Raw genomic sequence first — 9,973 nt, 5'->3', positions numbered from 1 at the left:
CTCTGTCCCATCTTGATTCTATAAGTTTTTCAAAATTCACTCTAAGTGATTCAACAGTCATATCATGCAGTCCTTAGGAAGTAGCTCATCTAGGCCAAGTGATCTGAACTAGTCAAAAGCAACCAGGTGCTCTCTTACTCTTTCCTTACTTATCTTGGATGTCAACTACCTTTTAATGATGTTTTTCTCTCATTTCCAGTTCAAAGATCATTCTCCTTGGCAGATAAAAGAAGCAAAATAAGAGTTCAAAAGTTATAGTCTTCTCCCTATTATCAAGTGTCATCATCCCATCCACCCTGCACACCCTCCTCTACTTTTTACCTCGATTTCCCCAATATAGCTTTTAGGACAAAAAAAAAAAAACACCTCCCTTTTTTATTGTTTTCCCCACTGATCTCATCATACTGAACTTTAGCATCCTGACACTATTTTTACAAAACTATTCCACGTTTTTGTATTCAAACTGTTATCTGTCTTTGCTCCCTTCTTGTCTTTTTTTTTTAAGCCCTTACTGTCTATCTTAAATCAATACTAAGTATTGGTTCCAAGGTAGAAGAGTGGTTAAGTACTAAACAACTGGGGTTAAATGACTTGCCCAGGGTCACACAGTACCTTGGACAAGCTACTTAACCACTAGTTCCTGTTCATCTCTAGAGTGAAAGGGTTGGCATAGATTACCTCTAAGGCTCCTTCCAGCAATAGTATATGAGCATAATGCTAGACAAGCTTTATTGGGTCCTACTCTGTGTCAGGCACTGACTAATAGGTCTTGGGGATAAAAAGGCATAAATGAAAATCCCTGCCCTCAGTAAACCAAGGAGACAACATATACACATGCATAAATTATGCAAAACTTTAGAAAAATTAGCCCCTGGGGGAAGGGAGGTAGAACCAGGAAAGGTATGTAGGAGGTGCTGCTTCTGCTAAACTTTGAAGGAAAAAAGGGATTCTAAGAAGTGAAGATGAAATTTTGTATTTCAAGACTGGGGACTACATAAAGCTAGAAACAGAATATTAAGAAAAGTGAACCTATATTTTTGTATGGGATGGGGTAGAAGAGGTAGATTTACAGGCTGCAACTTTTAAACTCTTGGGGTTGGGGAAGATTATTTGGGGAGACAGAAAGAGGAAACAGTACTTATTTTATCATAGAAGTCCATTTGACCAACCCACATGAGATTTACCCAGCATTTACAAAGTGAAAATGAATATGGTCCCTGAGGCTCCTTCATCAGTCTGGCCCTCTCCTTTACACTTAACACATTCAACTTTGCATTATAATTATGTGTTCGTGTTCTTTGTTTCCATCTCCAGTAGATGACAAGCTCCTTAAGGGCAAGGATGTAGAAGTGTTCATCTTAGCATATCCAGAACCTAGAACACAACGCCTTACACATAATAGATGTGTAAATAATATTTATTAGAGTTGAATTGTGCTGGAACACATGTAAATAAAAGTATACCTACCTGTACATTGGCTTCAGTGTAATTATGTTGAAATTAGGTTTTACATTAGAAAGGATCTCACAGGTGGGTTAGTCCTCCCTAGCATATATTACACCATAGCATCCTCTCATCCCTCTTCTGTGTGGACTGCAAACAAGGAAAACTCCTGTTCCACAAGCTCTAAAACCTTCCAGATGTATAAAATCCCTGGAACTCCACAGTAGGCTGGACTCAACCACTTGTGCAGCAAACCAGGACTTGAGAAGACTCCCAACAAACATACTCAGAGCTGGGGAAAGGCCCATCAGGCAAACAAAAAGGATCAAGAGCTGGATGGCTGGAAAGAGGCAGGAAGGGATCTAGGGTCCAAGACAAGAGGAAGGGAAGGAGAGGAAAGGGTAAGCAAGAAGATATTCATAGCAGAGGGAAAAGGCATCAAGGAAAAAGGCCACATGAGGATCAAGGGAGAGGAGGGGAGACTCAGAACAAAGGTTGTTCCTGCTGAGAACCACAAGGCAATATCACTAAGCACCTGAGAAAAGCCCCTGGGAGCCTGAATAGGCACCTCCCACCTAATGCCAGCACTTCTTGATATCAATTCTCTACCAAAAATCAAGGAGTATCAGAATCATTCATGGCAAAGAATGGAGTCTCCCATATGGTCTCTGTGCTCACTCAGGTACTTATTCTGCCAGTGGAAGATGGCACAGATGGAGTGAATTGCATGTGTATGAGAACACTAGGGGGTAAAAAAAGGATATTTAAAAACAACAAAACTGATGAAGTGAACATATATATGCACCAGAGATGGTTTTTTCTAACAACAGCCTTTGACCCACAGAAATCAACTGAAGGCTACAAATAAAAAGCAACTAATTTTAGGTTTTGTCGCCCCAAGAGAAAAATATGCATTATTCAACTAACCTTCAATTTAAAAATGAGAATTGGAAACATATCATTTTATTCAACATGAATAACAAAGAGCAACCAAAAAAAAAAAAACCACATTCCAGGTCTGAGTCCTAGAGTAAGTCATATTTACTAGTTGTGTGACTTTAGACAAGTCGCTCCATGTCTGAGTCTGATTCCTCATCTATAAAATAGGAATACTAATACACTATCCACTTGTGATGAGGAAGAGTACTTTATAAAACAGTGTTATAAAATCGTGAATTATAATTAAAGGGAAACAAAATTTGGGGGGGAGGAGATGAGAGAACAATAAAACAAGAAAGGATAAAAAGCATATAGGATAAAGGATAAAGCACAAAGAAGGGAGAGGAGACAGAGAGAGACAGACAAAAAAGACAGAGATAGAGAGAGAAGGGAAATACAAGAGGGAAACTCAATATGTTTAGTATTGTAAGTACTGTAAGCCTATGTTTCTGTCACATCCTACTGTTTACTTATTCTATCATACCAAAGTAAATTATTACCTGGAAATGATTAGCTCTCCAGAAGTCTTTTCTTCACTGGGAAGCAGTTTGCTTTTATGTTCAACCTTCAAAGTATAGTTCTGGAATAAAAGTTTATTTTTCCTATGGAAGTTTTATACTGTGCGAGGCAATAATTTAGGTTTTAAAATTCACTATAGAAACTCTGAATTATTACCTCATTTAGTGGCTATGACTAGAAGTAGGTTTTTAGATTCCAAAGCATCAAAACCTTATCTTGAAGGCAGGACTGCCCCATTTCATAATGCCTAAAGGTTACATTTAAAACTACTATCCAGTTCATTATTTTGAGCCTTCTCCCCACCTTCAGTAAACTTTAGAGTACTTTTTGAAACTTGGTCCCAATGGGGAAAAGGAGACCAAAAGAAATTATGGGAAGTGCCTTCAGGAACAAATGGGTCCCAACAATTCATTACTTTTGTCTGTTCTTATCAAATCTTCAGAACTCTGAACAGGAGAGAAATAACAGTCTGCTGGTGAATTCTGCTCAAGACTGCAGCACTGTGAACAAAGCACTATCACCTCCGTATGTATGGTACTTACTAGTCAGTCAGAAAATTGGTGAGACACGGCCTTTGTCCAATATTATTATCTTGCTTTGGGAACAAATTGTTCATCTCAGTAAATGGCAAAAAGAGAGATGTAGTTTCTTTCATTTAACAATTACAGTGTATGTCAAGGGGATCACCTTAGGAGTCATTAATTAGTGGTAACATGTGCCAAAAGCTAACATCCCACCTAGTCCCCACTCTAGTCCAAGCTCTGTCACCTAGTAGGCCTAATGCCATAAACCTGGGTGAGAACTAGACAAGCCACCAACTGAAAAGAGAAGCTCTGGGATCAACTGCAGTAATCCCTGCAGATTTCACACTTCTTACCAAAAGACTCCAGTTAAATAGAAACTCAGCTGAATGTTAATGCAGGATATAGCAAAAATGCCCTCCTCGAAATGTAAAATAATTGTCACTGCACCAGGCAAATTTATAAAGAAAAAGAAGTAGGCCTCTCAATCATCATGGCAATTTCCTTAGATGGGGACCCAGAGTTGTCAACAGCAAGGGAGTCAAGTCAAGCTTAATTTCTCCATTCTTTATTAAAGCTATGTTCTCCAGCTGACAAGGGTGAGTGTGGGATGGATGCATTTGGGGGAGAGAGGAGGCAGGAAAGGAGCCAAGGGGAACACAAGACATGCACATGAAGAGACATGCCAGATGTGGAAAGGGATGGCATTTGGATCCCGGCACTGCTACAGAAAATTTCTGTGGTTTCCGCAGCTCCTTTTCACCTGTCCAGGAATGCAGCACACAAACCCACTTCCCTCCCTGACACCCCATCTCTGGGGCTCCTGCTCCTCCTAGGGAAAGGGCAGAAATTGCTATGCAGGGCACTGCCCATAGTTCAGGCACAATAATCTTTCCTGCCCAGGTATGATTGGGCCAAGAGCCAAGATAATGCTGTATAACTCTGATCAGTATACATGATTTCCCCCAAACGTTGCTAATCCCTCTGCATCATCACAAACCCCCTTTGTCCCCTCCCCTTCTATTCACCCCCATCCCCATATCACTTTTTACCCATCCCTTCTACTTCCCGGCCCCCCACCCCCCCTTCTAAGGTTTACCTCCCAACCCCACCAACTACTTGTGCTTCCCAACCCCAATCCCCCAGAGACCCTCAGCAGCCCTGCCTTTCTCCCTCCTGGCCCTCAGTGCCATGCCTACATTACAGTAAGTGAATTGTAGTTGTAATGAATGAATGAAACTGGATTCAAAATGGCAATTTTTTGGTACCGTTCAGCCTGGCAAAGAAACAAAATGGTTTGCTGCTTACTTTCCAAGATGCCCTTTGCTGCTCTTTAAACTAATTGTGCAGTTTAGATTATAGAGTACTTTGCACATAATAGGCATTCAATAAATATTGGTTGTTCTGAATCCTAACTTGGTCATTAATTCACCATCATCCTGTGCAAATTATTTAACTTCTTAGTGTCTCCATTCCCTGCTCCATGAAACAGGAATGCTACTTTTCTATGGAAGTACTACTTGTAAACAGAAATACAACTCGCCTCTAGTAATGGAAGTAACTATAGAAAAAGAACTGGAAAGGACCTCCAGAGGTCGCCATCTGGCCCATTCCCCTGCCTACCTACAGGCAAGTACATCTATCCTATTCCTAAAGATCTCTAGGAAAGAGATTCCATGACCTCCTTCAGTCAGGCAGTCAATCACTCACAGCAGTGCTTAATTATACTTAAATCTACGAAGTGTTAAGTTCAGAGGAAAGGTGCTAAGAGAACATATCAGCTTCATGAGACATTTTAACCAGTTTGTCTGAAAATTCTAGTGCAGAATCTCTAGCTTCAGGGAGGATCTGGGAAGCAAAAGAGCCATTTCCCAATGATTTTCACCTCCACGGGAGTTTACATGGAAACAATGAACACTTCACTTTAACTTACACTAGAGGAAAATCCAGAGAGGTGATTTACACCACTCAAAGAATTCACTAGAAGCAGCCTTATGGTTTACATAGATGTGTGACTTTCCACAGGCCTGTTTGTGCAACATACTTCTCTGCCTCTAGTTCTTGACCAAAGGTAGAAAGTCAAGAATTCTGGGAAGATGCTTAGAGCTATAATCCACTTAACTACTATTGTTAAATACCATACCTACCATTGATGGCAAGGCAAACTTGCCTGTCTAATTAAGCCTGATGTCAGGCAGCTGAGAAACTGTGCCATTGGATAGAAAAGGGGGGTGGGGCGCATTCAATCTGAAGCATAAGGCCTCAAATGTGCTTTCTCTTCCCTGCTGTGGAAACCTAGTCTCTAGGACCCAGTCTTTCTCAGCCCACAAACATTTTCAGCTAATCTATCCTCCCCCTCCAGAATACTCAGATTTCCAGCAAAGAAGATAGTAATATCAACATTCTTGACTACTACATTCTATCAGCTGGCACTATGATTCAACTTCTAGGCATGATCACAAAGAAATAACATTAAAAGTCTACTCAATTTCTTTTCAATTCTCTTGTGCTAGGAGCATAGAGCCAACCTCTTTGGAATTCCTCTAAGCCTTCTTACCCACTGATCAACCAGAGAACAGAAAAATGGCAGGGCTAGGAGGTACCTTAGGTCATAGAATGTCAAAGCTGGAAGAAACCTCAGGACAGAGGATATTAGCATTGGAAGGGGCCTTAGAACACACAACACTGGATTTAGAAGGAACCTTAAAACATCAAACAGAGAATGTCAGAAGTGGACAGGACCTTAAAACATAGAATATCACAACTGGAAAAGACTTTAGAACATAGAAGACAGAATGTTAGAGATGGAAGGGACCTTAATTATTTAGTTTAACCCTTAGAATAGGGACTGAAGTTGCCAGACTGATGCCAGCTGGCATTAACAGGAATTACCAGGTTCTTACATCACTTCCTAGTCAATACTAAAATGAGCTGAAATAACCTGAAGTCACCAATTAACCCAACAGTTTTTACAGTTAGCTGAGAAGACGGGAAATTCCATACGTGGAAGGCAAAAGTCACTCAGCTCCACCCACTGCAACTGCAACCCAGACTTAAGCTTTGATTCACAGAGGCCCCTGCTCCCCTTACCTAGTCCCATTCTACCAAGCAAGAGCCTCCTTCTCTTGCTCAAACCCAGGCTTACCGAGAAGTAAACCACGTGAAGGTTTTTCCACCCAATTCTGCATCAGAGTAAAATAAATAACACCACCCTTCATGACTATTGGTTTGCTCTTCTATATAAGCCCCAAATGGCATCATCTTCCAGACCACTGTGATGCCAACCTTCACGCTTCTGCATTTTTTCTCTCCTTCAATCTTTCCCAAACCCCAGCTGTCACCCCACCCTGACCCCAGGCCACTTCTTCCATACCAGCCCCATTCAGAAAACTTGAGCGGGAGGGCAACACAAATGTGAAGGGCTGGGGGAGTGCCAGGGGCTTCAAGGAAAGCAACAAAGGCCAACTCCCTCCTGCCTGAGTCACTGTCTGGAGAGAGAAGTAGGAGGGAGCATGAAGTCAGGTGACACGCAGGAGCCCTCACGGGAGCATTTCGTGTACCCAGATCCCTGTGCACAGGGAGTCCCAGGGGGAAGAGACAAGTGGTCTCTCGGGATATGCCTCCTCCCAGCTCCCTCCTCACCCACCTCACATGAGGGTCTCCTCATAAGAGCAAGAGGGACCAGGGAATACGGCAGAAGGTTCCTCGGACACAAAGCTAGAGCTTCCCCCAAACTCCGCCACAGTCTTACTACTACTACTGTCCTCTTTCTCCCCGGAGGGCCTACTCGCTTGCTTCTGCCCTGGCGCTTCTGCTTTTGCTGCTGGCCCGGTCGTTGTCCCACGATGAGTTTTCATGTGGGTGAGGAGATGAGAGCTCTGGGAAAAACGCCGGCCACAAGCGGCGCAGGCGTACGGCCGTTCCCCTGTATGGGTTCGCTGGTGGGTGACCAGCACAGAGCGCTGGGAGAACCTCTTCCCACACTCCGGGCATGGGAAAGGCCGCTCACCCGTGTGACCCCTGCGGTGCTTGGCCAGATTGGAACGCTGGGCAAAACCGCGGCCACAGTCCGCACAACGGAAGGGCTTTTCCCCAGTGTGGGTTCTGCGGTGCCTCTTAAAGTCTGAACTGTGACCAAAGCCCTTGCCACAGTCAGGACATCGGTGTGGCTTCTCCTCGGCATGTGCCCACTGGTGCCGAGTCAGGGCTGCACTCTGACCGAAGCGCCGCCCACACTCCCCACAGGCATAGGGACGTTCTCCTGTGTGTGCCCGCCCGTGGGCTGTCAGGTGGGCCCTCCGGCTAAATCCGGCCCCACATACCCCGCACACAAAAGGCTTCTCCCCGGTGTGGCCACGCACGTGGGCAGCCAAGTGGGAGCCCCGAGCAAAGCGGGCCCCACACTCGGGGCAGGGGAAAGGGCGTTCCCCAGTGTGTGTGCGCCGGTGCCGGGCCAGGTGAGAGCCGTACACAAAGCTCTTCCCACAGTCCGCACAGCGGTGTGGGCGGTCCCCGGCATGGTAGCGCTGGTGCTTGGCCAGGGCTGCTCGCCGCCCAAAGGTCTTTCCGCAGTCCGAGCATATCCACGGAGTCTCTTCCTCCAACATGGAAGAAGGCTGGGGGTCCGCGAGGAGGCTCCCCACCGAAGGGCCAAAAGGTAGCAGTCCACTGGCACAGGGGTCACAAGGCATTGCTGTCCCATCAATTAAAGAGATTTGGCTCCCTAAGTGCCCCGGGAGAGGTGGAGCATCCACCAGCTCATGGGCTACCCTTTCTCCAAAATCCTGAAGGGCTAACATTGGGAGATTCTCTCCATGAAGCCAAGATTTGGGTGGCAGCGGGAAGTGAAAGTCAAGGGGATGTGAAGGGCCTTCCCCCTCCCCAAAGCCATTCCCCAGTTCGGGGTAGGTCCTCTCTATAACAGGGGTTTCGTTTACAGGTTCCAGACCCTCCCCCCCCAGCTCCGCACCCTCACTCTCTTCTCTTCTTACTTCCTCCCTAAGATCAGAGCACTTTCCACCCCTTCGATGCCGCTGGAAGTCTGCTCGAAGCCTAAAGGCCCGTCCACAGTCAGGGCAGCAGTGGGGCTTTTCTGCAGTGTGGACAGCCTGGTGGCGGGCGAGAGCCGAGCTCTGACTGAAGCTACGGCCACACTGGGGGCAAGGGTAAGGCCGCTCCCCCGTGTGGGTGCGTTGGTGAGTCACCAGATAAGAGCGGCGGCCAAAACCAGCTCCGCAGAAGGAGCAGCGGTAAGGCCGCTCACCCGTGTGGATCCGCCGGTGGGTAACCAGGTGCGACTTATAGACAAAGCGCTTGCCACAGTCGGGGCAGGGGAATGGCTTCTCTCCTGTATGTGTGCGCTGGTGGATGGCCAGGTGGGAGCGATAAACGAAGCCCTTCCCACACTCCTCACAACCGAAAGGCTTCACAGCTGCGTGGTAGCGACGGTGCTTGGCCAGTCCCGACCGATGAGGGAATACCTTCCCACACACGTCACATGTTGTCTCTGGCCTGCCCCCAGCCGCTTCCACCACCGCTGAGAATGCCCAGGGGGGCAGGAGTGGGGCACCTGCCTCCCCGCCATGGAGAATGGGCTTCATTTCCTGTCCTTCGGGGACCATCCCTATATTGGTGGGGTCTCCACCCCATAAATCTGTGGGCGGGGCCTGGACAGAATCATCGGGGCCCCAGGTTCCAGGGACATCTCCCACTCCATAGGCCGCGGACCATACTCCCGGGGGCTCCGACTCCTCGGGAGTCTCCAGGGGACCTTCGTCTTCCTCCTCATCTTCATCCTCCTCCTCCTCATTCCAGAACCAACCACCTGAAAGAGAAAGATGAGAGAGCTGAGCAAGAAGCAAGCGCTCATTTTAGAGCAGCCGGCACTGGCTGCTGAGCCCCGAGGATACAAGGCCGTCACCCTCACTCCCGACTTCACGGGGCTACCAGGAGGGCATCCCTGCATCAACTCCAAAGAAATGAAAGTCATTGTGATGATCATTTCCCTCTCTCCCTCCTCTGCTTCCTCACAGTGTGGGCAAGATCCCGAGCTCTCAAAGGCTGTAAGAGAAGAATGGAAATGCTATGAAGGCCTTCAAAGCTGAAAGCCTCAAGTCTGGTGATCCTGTGAGTCTCCCCGAAGACTAGCCTTGGTAATGTGAGAAGCTCCTAACAAAACCGACCTTGGGGTTCCATCCCATAAGGCAGAGTATCCAGACTCTCCCCACCCCACCCAGGGCTTTCCTGGGCGCTGGAAGAACTGTCCAAGTTTGAAGGCCCTAAGAGCAGCAGTGGGGCTTCTGCAAAATGGACAGCAGGTGCCTGGCAAGGGCTAAGCTCTGACTAAAGTAGGACCACAGTGGGGAGAATCAGATCATTCCACCAAAACGGCAACAATAACAAATGTCTGGTGTTAAAAGTCATGATGACCAAAAAACAGTTTTCAGGGAAAAAAAATATATATGTATATATAAATTTTTAAATAAAAGCAAAATAATCTTTTAAAGAAAGGAAATTTTAAGAAAAAAACACACCCTGCATGGGAAGTTTTC

At 46.3% G+C, this 9,973-nt stretch overlaps 1 protein-coding gene across 2 annotated transcripts in view; it reads right to left on the bottom strand.

Annotated features, from left to right (window-relative positions):
* Nucleotides 1–1,399: 1,399 nt before the first annotated feature.
* The window catches only part of ZNF316 (zinc finger protein 316), a 130,861-nt gene continuing 122,287 nt past the window's right edge, over nt 1,400–9,973 (bottom strand). For both annotated transcript variants that reach the window (XM_056805491.1, XM_016424217.2), the window contains one exon: nt 1,400–9,246. In XM_056805491.1, the coding sequence (XP_056661469.1) occupies nt 7,070–9,246 (2,177 nt within the window). In that variant the 3' untranslated portion in view covers nt 1,400–7,069. The remainder of the gene's footprint in view (nt 9,247–9,973) is intronic.

The sequence above is a fragment of the Monodelphis domestica genome, chromosome 7 (assembly GCF_027887165.1).
Source record: "Monodelphis domestica isolate mMonDom1 chromosome 7, mMonDom1.pri, whole genome shotgun sequence".
Lineage (NCBI taxonomy): Eukaryota > Metazoa > Chordata > Mammalia > Didelphimorphia > Didelphidae > Monodelphis > Monodelphis domestica.
This window is presented reverse-complemented; position numbering and strand designations above follow the sequence as displayed.